The 17,873-nt window shown below is 43.9% G+C and overlaps 1 protein-coding gene across 1 annotated transcript in view; it reads right to left on the bottom strand.

Annotated features, from left to right (window-relative positions):
- Positions 1 to 614: 614 nt before the first annotated feature.
- IMPACT (impact RWD domain protein) overlaps positions 615 to 17,873 on the bottom strand; it is a 41,831-nt gene continuing 24,572 nt past the window's right edge. The window contains exons 8-11 of the mRNA XM_082258677.1: positions 15,121 to 15,194; positions 13,934 to 14,024; positions 12,232 to 12,366; positions 615 to 722 (exon numbers count right to left, since the gene is read on the bottom strand). Of these exons, the coding sequence (XP_082114803.1) occupies positions 654 to 722; positions 12,232 to 12,366; positions 13,934 to 14,024; positions 15,121 to 15,194 (369 nt within the window). The 3' untranslated portion in view covers positions 615 to 653. The remainder of the gene's footprint in view (positions 723 to 12,231; positions 12,367 to 13,933; positions 14,025 to 15,120; positions 15,195 to 17,873) is intronic.

Below are 17,873 nucleotides of genomic sequence, written 5' to 3'. Positions count from 1 at the left end.
GCTTTGAATAGGCCGCCCAGCTTGATCCAATGCACCTCAATGGGCAAAAACATGCTGCTATTGTGCGGCCCTCTGGAATTGTTGGGGGCCACACTTGAGGCCTCTTTTTTTTTTTCAAACTGACCACCACTGCTCCTGATACTTTATTTAGATATTGGCAACAGATATTACTTGTGTCAGAATTACCTACAGGTAAAATCACAGGCATGAGCTATTATAATAAAGTTATTTATTTAGGTGTTCTGAAATGAAAATACGTTATCTAATTATGTGCACATTTCAACTAACAGATTTCATGCCAATGTTTTTTTCACGTGGAAATGGAATTACTCCACCCAGAACTGGGTATTGGGGCCGACAGTGACTTGGCCCACATTCTGGCTAGCCCTGTAATAGGAACATTTCTGTGTGGTTGTCTTTGCTTCCTCTCAAAAGGCCATAATAATAGTTTTGCCGCTTTGCAGTTATTCCCCAATTATGTATTTGCTTTCCACAATGTAGACTCAAATCAGGGATGTTATAAATCAGATAAAATCACTAGTTATACTTGGGTACTCAGCTTGTCACAACCTCTTTAAAATTTGAACATGGCATTTTTGTCAGTTAGTGAGGATCTCTTTTAAAAAATTCCTTCATCCAATATTTCTGGTAGATCAATGTTCTGTTCTCTTCTTGCCTTCTTTGGAATTGCTTTTGTTTTTTCCATGCTTACAAGATTCATCCTGAAATAATAAAAGAGAATAGTAATAAAATCTTATAAGAGAAAGACAATTTTTTTTGCATATGTAATGATCACTACAAAACTTACAACTATTGTTTAGCTGCCTACTTACTACCTTTTACAGACCAAGCTTTCCAGCAAAAGTGTCTGTTAGAGGGCTGAGACAAACCATTTAACACTTAGGGGGGGCTTACAACAGTAAGCTTTTATTCACTTAAACCTTTATACACAAAGTAAAAAAAAAGCTGTTGCTGTAGCTGCCTAGAAATGGTTAGCTAAATGTTGGCTTTAATTTGTTAGGCATGTCCACATACATTTGCTGGTGCATCCAACACTACCCTCTCTCCGGGCTGACAATGCTGTTGTTCAAGGGAGTGTCTTGCTCCACTACTGGTAGTGGAGACACCCTAAGACCGAAAGCAAGTTACTGGCTTAGACCAGGTGAAAGAAAAAGGTCTAACAAAAGAAAATGAATAAACTGAAAAGCTTGCTTTACTAACTATCCAAAGTTAGTACAGCGTTCTGTCTACTGAGCTATTGTGTTCTGGTAGGGGGAATGCCCCCCTGCCAGAACACACCGATCAGTGCTGATCCGATGTCGATTGGCTGCTGATTTTCCAGCATGCCCTCTTGACAGATGCTGGACAAGCTGCTGTACACACAGGCCGAATGTCTCCCAGTTTCTGTTGAACTGACCAATATTCAGCCTGTGTGTACCAGCCTTTACTTTCCCTGACTGAGCCAAATCCCCCTTCATTTGGGTCTCACACACTCCCCTTTCAGACACTGCATCTCACAGTGGGAGGGTTTAGCAACGGAGGTGGTGCTGTCATACCAGAAATCAGTGGGCAGGACTAGGTGGGGCCAAGAGCTGAGTGACAAGCTACTGGCTTGTGAATGAAGAGGGACAATGCTGATGGTCACACCTCCTTAAAAATCTTCTCACCCCACTGTAGTGTAAACATATACAACCTACATGAATGGCAACTCTGCTCTGAATTCAGGAGCAGTGCCGCATACTTCACTGACAGGCTAAATGGGTAATTGGGAGAATTTACAGGCAGACTAAGAAAAAACTGTAAGTGCACATGCACTTATAATAACTCCTGCACATAAGTGCCAAGAGCCCATGCAATGTAAATACTGACATATTTGCCCTGCCCAGGAAGGTGCTGAGTACAGCAACCCATAGGCAGGAATGGCTGTAGGTGGCTATAGTCAGATACACACTGGTACATGCATAAACCCTCATTATATTAGAAATTGTGAATGTGTATAAATGTAAATAATATCCTCTGGACTTTTGTCTGTATACAACACCTGCTTTTTTGCTTTGATGTTTTTACACAGCATTTCGTCTGGATTCTGTACTGAAAACGACTGCACTCATAATAGTCCTTAAGGCCCCTTTCACACTTGTGCGACTTGTTCTGGGATTCGGGACTGACAAGTTGTACCCCATGATTTCCAATGAGTAATATTCATATCTGTGCGACTTCAAGTCGCAGCAACTTCAAAGTAGTCCCTGCACTACTTTGAAAAGAACAATACACTCCTGCGCTAGAGTCAGCAGACTGTGTCGTGTTACAGGTGCCTGCTCAAATCATGGATAATCTCATAGATGCCTTTCTGCCCTCTAGGACTGCGGTCGTCCTAACAGTGAGTAAGAGTAGAAAAAGAAAAGAGGGCGCACTGGCCTAGTGCAGTATCCAACAGATTTATTCAAAAATAGAAATAAAATCAGAAAGAGGTCTACTCACAAACATAAGTTAAAAACACTCTTGTCAGGCCACATGTGTGGCTATCTCTCATCGGTTGCTGGAATCACTGAACCTGGGAGTGGGGAGTCCTGGATGAGACCCCTCAGGCTGACACGTTTGGAGGGACTGGCCTTCTTCAGAGCCTAGCTTAAAATGGCTTAATTCATAGTACTTATACCCTACAGACACACCCACGATGTGAGAGCCATGGCACCTCCAATGGGATGGAATGAGGGAGGGCTAAGAGATGAAGTGAAGTGCACCAATCCACCAACCACATGAACACCACAAAACTACAAGAACACACACAAGGCAGATATGCAGCTACCAAGTGAAGGACAAATGCACATGCTGCATTATGATACAGGACCCCCAACAGTCAAAATCATCACATCTGTACTACACTCCAAATGCTAGCGATGAATGACTACCATTATTAAAGAGGAAGTAAACTCCCCTTGTTTGTTTGTACCTAAAGGCAAGCCTATAATAAGGCTTACCTAAAGCTACTGTAAATATATCCTAAATGTGAACCATTTAGGAGATATTTACTGTACACTGCGCCGATTACATCACCCGCGCATGCGCTCTGAAAGAACGGCCGCCCGTGCCGTTTATTCAGGGACTTTGCCGTGACATTGTGGCTTCGGCCAATCACAGCGCTGGAGCCCGCGAACCCGGAAAAAACACCGGGGAAGATGTCGGCCACATCAGCTGTGTCTTTCTAAGGTAAGTATTTCATAATGAGCTAGTATGCGATGTATACTAGCTCATTATGCCTTTGTGTTGTGTTGTGTTTTTTTTTCTTTTCTTCACTGGGTTTGGCAACCTCTTTAAATAGCAAAAAGAGCTCGGGGATCCAGTGATGTTAACTGTATTGTGAACATAGTACTGGCGGTCCCCGGGTTACAAATCTCCAACTTACAAACAAAGGCAGACAATAGGAAGTGAGAGGAAATCTATCCATAGGAAGGGAAATTCACTCCTGTAAGAGTTCTCCTGAAAAAAGGGGTCTCAACTGATGGTTTATCACCAATCCTTGTTTCCACAACAACCCAAAATTTTCAAAATACATTTGTCATAGGGACAGAAAGTGAGATGAAGTCTTCTGAACAGGGGTACAGAGAGCAAAACAAACATTACAGGGGTGTCAACCCTTCCTTATGATATCCAAAAAAATTAAAACATCTTTTTTTTACTTGAGCTACACTTAAAAAATTTACCTGTTCCGACTTACAAACAAATTCAACTTAAGAACAAACCTACAGTCCCCATCTTGTTTGTAACCTGCGGACCGCCTGTATCGCTGTATGTGCATTTACCACAACAATACAAGTGGCCCAATTGGGGGGGAAGGAACGTGGAGCGCTCATTTGCTGTGAGATCCGAGTGTGGGAGTCGCTGGGGTGTTCGCTGGAAAAACTCAGCGTGGTTCTGCAGTATTGAACACACGCCTTACCAAAAAACCCGGATGCGGGGACGGGAATACGTTCCAGCAAGCACTTCCTGCTGCTATTCATGTCATGTTCCCTCCACGGGCCGCCATCTTGGTAAAGACCAAAATGTGGAAGTCAAAGCTCCGTATTCTCAGGAAAACAAAGAGTGAAACGCAGATGTCACATGGGTTCAGCGGAGGCGCAGGGAAACTCAAATTAACCCTTATGCACCCGAGAACTAGCGAAGGCCACATACATCATGCTGTGTGAAATCTGTACTTTTTATTAATGTGAACCAGGGCTACATGGCTCTCACCTCATGTTTATAGTCGTACTAACATAAAAGGGCCTTCACAATAAAGTATATGTGTGCATTATCAATATGATTTCATGAAAAACAAAAAGTTAATGCTGCGCTATGGTGATGTGTGAGGTGCCTCCAAAAGTGCTGCTGTGCGTAAAAATCAAAAGGATTTGTAAATGATAATGCAAGGAAACAGCGCAGATTTGGTGTAATAAACAATAAAGTGCTCAGCGTGACTGAATATGTATAAATAAATAGATATCAAAATTCAAACTCAATAATAAAATGTTTAAAATTACAACACCCCGTGACGTGAATAAATAAATAAAGTTCATACAAATGTATTCATAAATCTCAAATAACAGTCCAAAATAACAGTCCAAAAAAATATATTTCAGTGCTTCAGCAAGTAGCGTAGTTTTTTGGACTGTTATTTTGGACTGTTATTTGAGATTTATGAATACATTTGTATGAACTTTATTTATTTATTCACGTCACGGGGTGTTGTAATTTTAATCATTTTATTATTGAGTTTGAATTTTGATATCTATTTATTTATACATATTCAGTCACGCTGAGCACTTTATTGTTTATTACACCAAATCTGCGCTGTTTCCTTGCATTATCAATATGATTTCATGCCTTAAATAGTGGATATACAATAGGGAATATGTGTATTTTGCCAAAATAATATTGGCAAATGCTTAAGGTCAGGGAAATCAAATGCATAGTCATGCACAAAGATTTGCACTTGCTAATAAGAATTCTCGAGCAACAACTAGTCATTCTTGACTCACTAACGTATCTGCGCACACGCATTAGGATGAGAATGCGTAAAAACGTGGCGCCCTCTTGCCTATTTAAACTGGCTCCACAGACCAGAAGATTGCGGAATGGTCGTCAGCTTCTACTGTCTGTGACCTGATCCTGTGCTTGTTCCAGTGAATACCTAGCCTGTTTGATATTGCTCGTTTCTGATACCTTTTGCCTACCGTTCTGGTGGCTTCTCTGCTCGCCTGATACCGACCCTGGCTTTGCTCTGACTCTTCTCTGGATATGATACTGTACCTCTGCTACTTGGCCATTACCGACTTCTGCCTGCCTGACCACCCAAGACTCTGCCTCCACCTGCTCATCAGCTTGGTTTCTGTCTGCTGTCCTGCACCTGTTGCGGTTTACCTGCACCTGCTTGTCCACCAGTATGCCTGCTGTTCTGCACCTGTTGGTGTGTATCCGCATCTGGCCAGTCCACAGACCTGCTTGGCACCTGCTGCAAGTACCTTCTGTCCAGGATCTCCCACCAGACATTTGTGCCACTCTGTGCCCTGTTATATCCTGTCACCACCTTCAGGAGAAACAGGACAGGAGGTGTAAGGGAAAGCCTTTCCATCAGCTTCGCCTCAACCAGGTACATGACAGGTGCCCCATGGTTAATAAACCTTCAGATAGCGTGTGTCTATATAGGGGTTTGCAACGTTTATCAGAAATACTGAGAACCCACTAAAGGAATACATTCTATATTTGGAAGCTTGTTTTATAGGAAAAAATGGATTTTTGTAAGATCTTACCGTAAAATCCTTTTCTCTTAAGCTCATTGACAGACGTAGTCTTCTTGATTCTCAAGAGCTGGGTTATGTTGTCTCCGCAGGAGTAGGACTAGGCAGAGAGACAAAATGTTCTGGCTCCACCTTAGGGGCAGTCCCTGAGGGTATATCCTCCCTCTCTCTGCTACAGGGAATCAGTTCTGTTCTAAAGCAGTAACAGAGAATTTAACCCAACCCAACTCAATGATAGAGGGGCGGGTACTACGTCTGTCAATGAGCTTAAGAGAAAAAGGATTTTACGGTAAGATCTTACAAAAATCCATTTTTCTCTATCGCTCATTGACAGACGTAGTCTTCTTGATTCTCAAGAGCTGGGACATCCAGAAGCAGTGCCACAAATGAGGGGTGGGATTGACAAAATCAAATCCAATCTAGAAGGCCCAACCGGTGCCAAACTAGAAGTTTTAAAGGCTCATTATAAACAAAGAATGAGACTCAAAAGAAAAATTTCCAACGGAAAAAAACCCTCGAGGCAGACCACTGGTCTCCTCAAATGGCGGCCTGCAAAACCTTGCGGCCAAACACGGCATCAGATGATGCCATTACATCAACTTTATAATGTTTTGTAAAGGTATGCACTGACGACCAGGTAGCCGCCTTGCACACCTGGACCACTGACGCCTGATGGCGAAAGGCCCATGACGCACTAAGCGCCCGAGTGGAGTGCGCCTTAACAGGGAACGGGGGCTCCCGACCCTTAATAGAATAAGCCTGTACTACCGTCTGTCTGATCCATCTGGAAATGGTCGCGGCAGATGCAGGCAACCCCTTTTTGGGTCCATCCGGGATCACAAAAAGTGAATCCATCTTGCGAAACGAGTCTGTCGTTTTCAAGTATACCCTGATCGCCCGGACCACATCCAAGGAGTGTAAAGCAAACTCCCGAGGATGACTGGGCTTAGGACACAGAGAAGGTAACACAATTTCTTCATTCAGATGAAATTCTGAAACCACTTTTGGTAGGAAGGATGGATTCGGACGAAGAACCACCTTATCTCTATGAACCACCAGATATGGTGAACGACAAGATAATGCGGCCAGTTCTGACACCCTGCGTGCAGAAGTAATAGCCATCAAGAAGGCCACCTTCTGGGACAACGTAGGTAGAGGAATCTCCCTAATATCTTCAAAGGGAGGTCTCTGAAGAACCGACAACACTAAATTAAGATCCCAGGGTGGTAACGGCGCGCGCACTGGCGGAGCCAGATGTCGCACCCCCTGGATGAAATTCCGCACCAAGGAATGAGTAGCCAAAGGCTTCTGAAAGAAGATAGCTAATGCTGAGACCTGACCCTTGATAGTACTCAAGGCCAGTTTCTGCTCAACCCCTTGTTGCAGAAAAGCTAATATTCGACTAATCGAATAAGACCGTGGACGGAACCCCAGAGGTTCACACCATGCAATGTAGGACTTCCATGTACGATGATAAATCTTTCTGGAAGTCGCTTTCCTTGCTTCAACTAGAGTAGGAATAACTGAAGCTGACAAACCTTTGTCCTTCAGCACCTGGGTCTCAATAGCCAGGCCGTTAAAGCCAGCGATCGTAAAGCAGGATGGAAGATCGGTCCCTGAGACAGTAGGTCCTCCCTGAGAGGAAGTCTCCACGGGACGTCCGCCACCAGTCTGACCACGTCGGCGTACCAAGCTCGACGAGGCCAGTCCGGAGCTACCAGAATTACTGGAATTCCTTCCTCCTCTATCCTGCGAAGAAGTCTTGGCAGTAACGCGAGAGGAGGGAAGGCATACATTAGCTGGTATTGCCCCCACGGGGCGATCAGTGCGTCTGCGGTCTCTGCTAGAGGATCGCGGGAGCGAGCCACGAATCTCTGAACTTTCCTGTTGAATCGTGATGCCAACAGATCCACATCCGGGGTGCCCCACCGTAGGCACAACTGGTGGAAAACGTCTGGATGGAGAGACCATTCCCCCTGATCCAGAGTCTGACGGCTGAGATAATCTGCCTGCCAATTTTCCACCCCCGGAATGAACACCGCAGATATCGCTGGAACAAATCGTTCCGCCCAGCGAAGAATGCAAGCCACTTCTTTGGCCGCTCGAGCACTCTTGGTGCCCCCCTGGTGATTGACATAAGCCACGGCCGTGGCATTGTCCGACTGGATCCGAACCGGGCTGCCCTGGAGCTGCTCGGTCCAGTGAATCAGACAAAGTCTGATCGCTCTCAGTTCCAATACATTTATCGGTAACCTGGATTCTTCCGGGGACCAAAGTCCCTGGACAGTTAACTGACCGAGAATTCCTCCCCATCCGGATAGACTGGCATCCGTGGTCACTATCGTCTAATATATTGGCAGAAATGACTTTCCCTGGCTGAGCATCGGAGACCGAAGCCACCAGACCAGAGACTCTCTGGTCTGTTTGCTCAATCGGATCTGATTGTCCAGGGATTCCGGATTCCGATTCCATCTGAGAAGAATCTCTTGCTGAAGAATTCGGGTATGGGACTGGGCAAATGGGACTGCTTTGAAGGAAGCCACTATCAACCCCAGAACCCTCATGCAAGTCCGAAGGGAAGACCAGCTGTTGGACAGTAACAACTGGACTGCTGATTGAATCTTTCGGAGTTTCCCTACCGGAAGGAAAACTCTTGTCCTGACTGTGTCTAGAATTAGACCCAGATATTCGAGCCTCTGGGTGGGAACCAGAAATGACTTTTGCTGGTTCACCAGCCACCCGAATTCCTGTAAAGAAATCATAGTAATTTCTATGTTTTGTAGCAAGGTCTAAGGAGACTCTGCATGAAGCAGAAGATCGTCTAGGTAACCAAGAATCGATATGCCTCTTTGGCGCAGAAGTGCCAACATTCGGGCCAACACCTTCGTGAAGACCCGCGGAGCCGTGGCGAGACCGAAAGGTAACGCCACAAACTGATAGTGGTTCTCTTCTACGGAAAAGCGTAGAAACCGCTGATGTCCTGCGAAAATGGGAATGTGAAGATATGCGTCCTTGATGTCTATGGACGCTAGGACATCCCCTGGATGCAGGAAGGCTGCTACTGTGCGAATTGAGTGCCCTTAAGTCCAGAATTGGACACACTTTGCCCTCTTTCCTGGGTATTGTAAATAGGTTTGAATAAAACCCTTGAAACCGTTCTGTCCAAGGAACGTGGACTACCACTCCTTGTTGTAGTAAATCTGTGACTGCTCTCCGCAGATCTTCTAAACGATCCGGGGATAGTCGAATATTGGAAGGGAAGAATCGCGCCGGTGGGAGAGATCGAAACTCGATCTTGTACCCTGACCTTATGACTTCGCAAACCCACTTGTCCGGGATTCTGGAAAGCCATGGATCCGGGAACCGGCGAAGGCGCACCTTCAGGCTTTGGACGGTTTATCTTCAGGTCTGGAGGGGGCGGGCTTTTGCTTGCCCGACCAACGACCCCTGACGCCTCCTGAAGGAGCTTTGGAGGACTTAATTTTTTCACCCGCGGGACGAAAAAACCTCTTGTGAGCAGAAAAAGAAGGCCCTCGTCTTTGACGAGTTCCTTTACCTTTAAAATTTTGCGGTAAAAAGGTGCTCTTTCCACCCGTGAGATCCTTAATGATCTCATCTAAGTTGGCTCCAAATAGATGCTCTCCTAAAAAGGGGATATTAGCCAATGCTTTTTTGGAACTTTGGTCGGCTAACCAACCTTTTAGCCACAGTGTACGCCTGAGAACCACTGCTGAGACTGATGCTCGCGCCAATAATGGAGTGGCGTCTAACGCCGCATCACACACAAACTGTAACCCCTGTATCATTTGTTCCAACAAATCTGATACCGCCTGAGGGACCTCTTCTAAGTCCCGGCGTAACCACTTGGTCCATTCAGTTACAGCCTGCGAAACCAGACCAATAGCTATTATAGGTCTGAAAGCTGATCCAATCAAGGAAAACATGGTGCGAGACATAGCTTCTATCTTGCGATCCACTGGATCTTTAAAAGACGGAGCTTCTTCTAGAGGAATAACCGTGGCTTTATTCAATCTAGCAATTGGTGAATCCACCACAGGTGGTTCTGTCCATTTCTTAATGAGGGTTTCCTCAAACGGATAACGCCTGTTAATGCGTTTAGAAATAGTAAAAGTGCGTTTTGGCAGACGCCATTCTTCTTCGATTGGATTGCCAAAACATTTGGGCAATGGAAAAACCTTCGCCACTTTGATGCGTTTTTTAGTCCCAAAAGGGATTTCAGTTTCAGCTATTTCCGATGGAATACCCTGTAATCTTAACGTTTCTTGAACAGATACAATGAGTGCGTTTACCAACGCTTCCTCTCTGGCTATGGCTGATGCCGAAACATCCTCCTCGCTGTCTGAAGAGACAGTACCCGAGACACCAATCCCAGATGAAGTACCTGCAACTGCAGAAATAGGCTCAGAGTCTGAATCCGAGGTTTCAGATAATAAGGGGTTAGGCGGGGGTCGCTTTCTTGCGCCCTGTCCCTGACAAGCCACTTCCACCCGGGACACAAAAGTTTCCATAATAGCTGACAATGATTCAATCGTCAGTGGGGTGCTGGAGGATCCTGCAGACCCCTCGAGGGGATCCGGAGGAGATACATGAGTGGCAGGGTCCATGTTAATTCAGGACACCTTTGCCAGCAAAACAAAAAAACTTTCTTTTTTTTTTTTTTTTTGTGTGTCTCCCCCTAGCGCAATAGCGCCCCTCAGAGTACCTGCTTCTCGATCCTCACAGAGAGAGAGAGGGACCCCCAAGGCTCACCAACCGATGCAGTGAAGTTTCCAACCAACTGCAGTCAGCGTCTGTCTTTTACAGACTGGAAGGAGCTGTTGCTTTTTCCCGGGTAGAAGGACGTGGCTCCGCCCCCTGTGTACGCCTTCCGGCGTTCCCAGCTCTCCACGAGGTAGCTGGGCTCATGAAACATGGCCGCCCCCATACAAGAGACATAAGACTCCAAAAACATGGCGGCCGCCGTGACCTGAGGACATACATGCACCTGGTCTACGGCAAAATGGCGGCGGACCGCCGAAATCGTTTTCCCAGCACATCCACCTGCATCTCTGCTAAGTGGCGATATATGGATCTACAGGAGATACACTACAAATAAAGGTAGGATTATACCTCCTATGTCTGCTGTAATGTTACAGTCTGCTGGGTAGAGTGTTAGCTCTCAAACCAAGTCCACTTCCCACAAACACATCTGAATTTACAAGGGGGACTTTTTAGTATCAGATATATACTGACAATGTATGGAGGGGCCCATAATTCATACTGCCTCATAACGAGGAAAGAAAAAAGGGAACGTTTACTCACCATACCAAACCGACAGGCACCCTCTCTTCACAATACCCTCTCCACCGGGGTGGGGGGTTGTGGACCACTCCGGACGCCTCGACTCTCTGGTTCCTGGCGTCCAAGCAAGACTTTTAACTCGCAAGGTCAGTCCCTCCACTGGGACTCCGTCGCGGCCGACCCAGCGCGGAGCTCTGTTCTGCACGCGCTCGTAGGCAGAAACCGGGGTGACCACTGGATCTCAACATCCAGCCCGTCGCCCGGCCCCGCATACTTACTTGAATGTGTCGCGGCCGACCAAGCGCAATGCAATGGTCTGCGCGCGCTCGTAGGCCGGCTGGGGTGACCACAAGTGTCGCCCAGTCCGGCGTTTTTGCTTGAAGATCTCACAGGAAAAACACTGGAGAAAAACTACCTAAAAAATGTCTTTTTCTAAAGAAAAAAGTCTTGCCAGGACCAAAAGATCCCAGCAAGGAACTTAGGTCCTTACTCCTGACTAGACAGAAAAAAACTGATTCCCTGTAGCAGAGAGAGGGAGGATATACCCTCAGGGACTGCCCCTGAGGTGGAGCCAGAACGTTTTGTCTTTCTGCCTAGTCCTACTCCTGCGGAGACAACATAACCCAGCTCTTGAGAATCAAGAAGACTACGTCTGTCAATGAGCGATAGAGAAACCTTTTTATAACTAAAAGCACAATGGTGTAAAGGTTAGCACTTTCCTGTGAATCCCAACCACAACACTACCTGCCTGGAGCTTGCATGCTCTCCCTGTGCCCGCGTTGGTCTCCTCGGGGCACTCTAGTCCCCTACCACACCCCAAAAGACAAGCTGGTAGGTCAAATGGATCCTGTCCAAACTGAACCCAGCAATTGCATGCATGAATGTGAGCCAGGGACCCCAGACTGCAAGCACTTTTTCTTTTTCTATTCTCCCTGCACTACTTTGGTCCGACTTTGGTGTGACTTAAAGTCCATAGACCTCACAGGCATCGCTTCAAGTGGCATCAAAGTCGCATGACTTTTAGGTCTTACAGGTGTCCAAGGGGCCTTAAGGTGTGTCTCCTCCTTGTTTATTTGTGAGAGACAGGCAAGACACTCATTTGAGCCCATACATGTGGAAAATTTGAATCTACCAGGATATAGTGCAAACTTACTGCAGAGGAAGAGTAGCTATGTTCCACTAGTATATTTCGGGCACAGTTATTTATATGCTTGAAGCGATCAGGCCCAAGAAGAATGCCTCCGTACCACCGTGATACTACCACCATTACATCCTTCGCATCTAAAATCTACAAAAGACAAAAACATTCAGATACATAATTTGTCATCTGTTACTACTAGATAAAACCTGAGACATCAAAGTCAGGACAGAGTGCAAACTGTTCTACAGTAGAACATTTCAACAATTTTTTTATAATAACCTTTTTGCACTTTTGATTGAATATTTGAATGATAATAAAAGGCAGATTTTTTTGTTTTTGTAAATTACAAATAAGTCATACTTACCTGCTCTGTGCAATAGTTACTATTACTGTACACAAAAACACATACGCCCTTGATGGACAAAGAGCATGGCCCTCGCTGCCCACAATTCTCTACACTTTATGTACCTGCGTATAGTGTAGGGAATACTTAGTAAAGCAACTAACCAATGTCCTGAAGAGAGAGAACGCTGCTCCAGGTGTGTGGTGATAGCTGGGAGATGGAGTATCCCATAGAGTGCTGACCCCGTCCCGCCTCCGTAGAAAACTTGTAGAAAAAGAAATAGCCACACATCCAGAATTCCAGTTGCCTTTAGATTTCTTTTAATTCCAAAATGTTACAAATGATGACACCAAAGACACCAACATGAAGTCACGTAGACGCGTTTCACACGTACATCTTGTGCTCTTGTGCTCACAAGATGTATGTGTGAAACGCGTCTACGTGACTTCATGTTGGTGTCTTTGGTGTCATCATTTGTAACATTTTGGAATTAAAAGAAATCTAAAGGCAACTGGAATTCTGGATGGTGGCTATTTCTTTTTCTATAACCAATGTCCTGATCAGCTCTAAGCAACTCTAGGCAAACAGGTGCTCATACAATATGGGAATTTCAGTGCTAGACACTCATATAGACTCAAAATCCACTACAAGGTTCTCTCTATAGTTGTAAATAATTAACTGTTAGGCTGGGTTTACACTTATGTGAATTGGATGCGGTTTTCCCTGCATCCAATTCGCATGACAGGAGAGTGTGACTGGATCTCAATGGAGCCGATTCACACATCTCCGGGGGCGGCTGCGGAGCGAATGGCACAGGGGTTCTGTTCATTTGGTTCTGTTTCAGGTTTGAATTCAGGCCCGATTCGTCCCTGAAACGGAGAACAGGGACGCCCCGGACCCCTGCTATGACCATGTGAATCAAGTGTGAACCCAGCCTTAGGGTTTCTGGTATGTGCACAATACATACTAGTAGAGAGTGGGGTTTATTTACTAAAGACAAATAGTCTGTGCACATTCCAAGTACAGTTGCACTCATTTTCCTCTGAGCTTAGTAATGGTGGTGAAGCTTTATTTTGTGATGAATACCCAATCAGTTGCAAGTGAAAAAAAAAATGAATTTTTTTGCTTGCACGTGATTGGATGATGAAAATCGGCAAAGACTTACCACATTTACTAAGCTATGGGAAAAATTAGTGCAAATGCACTTGTAAATTGCACAGTCTATTTGCCTTCGGTAAATCAACCCCAGTGTTGCTTAGCAGATTACAAGAATAGATTATGTGCCTGGGTTTTCTACACCAATGTATATAAGCACACTGCATTAGTCTATTTCATTTTAAACATCACATACATCAATGGAATTCTACATACCTGCATAAGATGTAAAAGACGTTTACCAGCCGCTGTTTCTCCATCATCCTCACAGTCTTGAATAAAACTGTTTGTCTTTTTGGAGTATATCCTGTAGATAAGAAAATACCTGCTTAAACAGACAGAGAATACATTCTCATACCTCAATAGCCTGTAAATTTGTACCCTGCCCATTCCTTTACCAAACCGAATACTGAAAGGAGTTTGGGCTGTGTGTTATATTTGTTCTGGCATCAATTAGTGTCGTTGTATAATCAGTTGCATGTCCCACTTTACATTTAGGGTCCATGCACACTGGCTTAAAAATTGCTGCTTCTACAGGTGTTTTGTGTTTTGCCTGTAGGAGCAGCTCAATGTTATCCTATGTGTCCATGCACATTAGGACGATTAGAGGCAAATTTTAAAAACTTAGCGTTTAGAGGCAGGAAAAAAAAACCCTTGTGGTTTACATATTTGATTGGAATTTTCTGGCAAAAAAAATTTTAAACATTTCTAAACGCACCTAAATGTGTACAAAAACGCTCTATATGAGCATTTTTTTTAAGCTTAGTGTGCATGGAGCCTTATATCTTCTGTATTCTGTATATTCCTTATAAATGCTCTATAACCCTCTACTATTTAAAAATAAAGGTTGGATTCACAATCATTCCGGAGGTGTGGAATTGTTACTATGTTCACATTAATCAGTATTTATATCCACTAAAAACTCCTTTATTTTCTGTCCTCAACAATCAGGTGGTATGTGTATTTTAAACAGAAATTCACTGTGCAATGATTGTTCTGAACTGATGTTTACATACCGGTTTATGATAAGAAGTATGAAAACATGGAGCAATTTAGTAAACTTTTACCAAAAAGTGCATTGATTACGCAAGGGATTCCCTTTTCTGAATTTGCCAATCTGATATTTCTACACAACATGCACGAGTGCCCCCACAGCAAGCGGCTTGCTATGGGGGCACTAGCCAAGAAGGAGGGGCCCAGAGACCCGGTTAGGGACCCGAGAATAGGAGGATCAGGGCTGCTCTGTGCAAAAACACTGCACAGAGAAGGTAAGTATAACATGTTTGTTATTTTTTGTAAATAACATTTTTTCCTTTACATTCACTTTTGGCTCTGTAAACTCGATTTACAGTACAGTGAGTGAGAAATATTAATACAGACTAAGTATAAATGTAACAACAAACCTGTATGAATATATGTTGTGAGTTGCACTTGCAATTTTTTTGTTTTCATAAAGTTTGTTCAGTACTTGCTTCACCTACATTTAAAAGACATGAACATAAAAATATGGATTAGCCTCAGTAATCTGCATTGACATATATTAGCCATGGCCATTACTTATCATAATGTGAAAAGTATGGCTCCTGCTGCTGCAATAAACAGGGTGCCCAATGGTGCTCCCATTCTATCAGCACTGCAGTGGCCTTGATGCCTCATAAGACTTCCAACACACTGATGCAGACACAGCTGGTCTGGACTCCATTTTTCAAATGAAGAAAAAATGGTTGCTATAGGCCAGTGATGGTAAACCTTGGCACCCCAGATGTTTTGGAACTACATTTCCCATGGTGCTCAACTACACTGCAGAGTGCATGAGGATCATGGGAAATGTAGTTCCAAAACATCTGGAGTGCCAAGGTTCACCATCACTGCTATAGACAGTTGCTCCTTTATGTTCTTTCTATAGGACCTATTCACATTATCCAACATGCTGTAACACATAGAGGGCTGCAGTGTTATTCATGGTCGATGGCACCCCAAAGCACCTCTACAACGCACCACAGGGCATCACAACACATAGGGGGGACATTTACTAAAACTTAAGCAGACAGAATCTAGTGCAGCTGTGAATAGTAACCAATCAGCTTCCAGGCTTTATTGTGAAAGCTTAATTGAACAAGCTGAAGTTAGAATCTGATTGGTTACTAGGCACAGTTGCACCAAATTAAGCGTGCACCAGTTTTAGTAAATCTACCCTATAGTGTCCTTTAATGTGATTGCAATCAAAATGCAGAGTGCCCTAATTTTGCGTGCATTTTAGAAAAAAAACACTTAACGTACCACCATGTCAGACCTCTGCAGGTGCTTTTCTACCGTGCAACAAAACATTCTTCGTAATAAGGTAGAGTCTGTGATGGTGCAGAGCCTGAAACTCTTCTCTTCCCCTATTTAGATGCAGGTGAAGTAGATGCTTGAGTCCATAGTTGGCGGCTGCTCTTTCTGTTTTCTCGCACAATTGTCCCACCACCCGTATTTGTGCCGTTTGCCTGTCTTAGTGGACGACTACTGTTCTCACTAACTGTAACGCTGTTACTGCAGTATTATACCGTACTTATTTTACTTTTTATTGTCAATGTGCCATAGTCTTCAATTTATTCTTCCAAAAAAAAAAAAAAAATGGTCTGCTTTACCCAGCATGCCACAACACACAGAAAAACATACAGCACAGTGAATGGGCCTTAAAACAGCCTGGGTGTATAGCAAGCATAGCCACTGTAACCCCGGTGGTTTTTAAGTCTCCAAACAATTATTTTTCATGACACCATTTCCCAACTAGTGATGGACTAATTCGTTGAAAAACTAGGTGATCAACAAACTGAAAATGTTTTCTTTCTTCTAAACAGATGCATTTAAGTTCCTCCAGTTTGCTGAGAATCATATACTTCATCAAACACAATTTCCTGGATTCTTGTCTTGCATAATTTTCTGCTGATCAGACAGATCAACATGCAAATATCTAGGAGCATCAAATAGGACAAAATGAGTGATTTTCCAGATTCGTCCATCCTTGTTGCTAACAGTTGTTTTGTTTTACTTATTGTGCATGCTTTTTAGCAGTTCAAAGCACAAAGTAAAATTAAATCAGCGTTTCTCTAGTGGCATCTAATGTTCATCCTGCATTTTTCAGTTTCTGAAAAGTGCTTATATCTTTTGCATCCATGCCCTGTGTAAACACAACAAGTCCTCTTCCACTCCTCCATGATGACATCACAGAGCTGGTGGATGTTGGAGACCTTGTGCTCCTCCACCTTCCGCTTAAGGATGCCCCACAGATGCTCAATAGGGTTTAGGTCTGATGACAAGCCAATATTTCCTCCATCAAATGTGAGTTCTATATTTATTCATCACTACCAAATAGCGGTTTCCAATACTCCACACTCAGATAGAGGCACCCCCTGCTTTTTTTCTGTTTTCACACACTAGGTTTACTCAGGACCTACAGTGGATATGTCTACACACCCCTGGTAAAATGTCAAGTTTCTGTGATGTAAAGAATTGAGACAAATATAAATAATTTCAGAATTATACGACTCAATTGAAAAACAAACTAAAATCTTTTAGGTGGAGGGAAGTAAAAATAAACTAAAATAATATGGTTGCATAAGTGTGCACAAAAACTTTGTTTAAGCACCTTTTGATTTTGTTACAGCACTCTTTCTGGATATGGGTCTATCAGCATGGCACATCTTGACTTGGAAATATTTGCCCACTCTTCTTTGCAAAAACATTCCAAATTTGTCAGATTGCGAGGGCATCACCTGTGCACAGCCCTATTCAGATCACCCCACAGATTTTCTATTGGATTCAGGTCTGTGCTATGGCTGGACCATTACAAAAATGTAATCTTCTTGTGGGGAAGCCATTCCTATGTGGATTGGGATGCTTGCTTTGGGTTGTTGTCATGATGAAAGATGAAGTTCCTCTTCATGTTCTGCTTTCTAGCAGAAGCCTGAAGGTTTTGTGTAAATAACTGGTATTTGGAACTGTTCATAATTCCTTAAACCTTGACTAAGGCCCCTGTTCCAGCTGAAGAAAAACAGCCCCAAAGCATGATGGTGCCACCACCATGCTTCACTGGGTATGGTGTTCCTTTGGTGATGTGCAGTGTTGTTTTTGCGACAAACATATCTTTTGAAATTATGGTCAAAAAGTTCAA

Source organism: Pelophylax lessonae (assembly GCF_965119305.1).
Source record: "Pelophylax lessonae genome assembly, chromosome: 5".
In the NCBI taxonomy this organism is placed as follows: domain Eukaryota; kingdom Metazoa; phylum Chordata; class Amphibia; order Anura; family Ranidae; genus Pelophylax; species Pelophylax lessonae.
The sequence above is the reverse complement of the archived record's forward strand: the minus strand, read 5'-3'. Positions and strand labels throughout refer to the sequence as shown.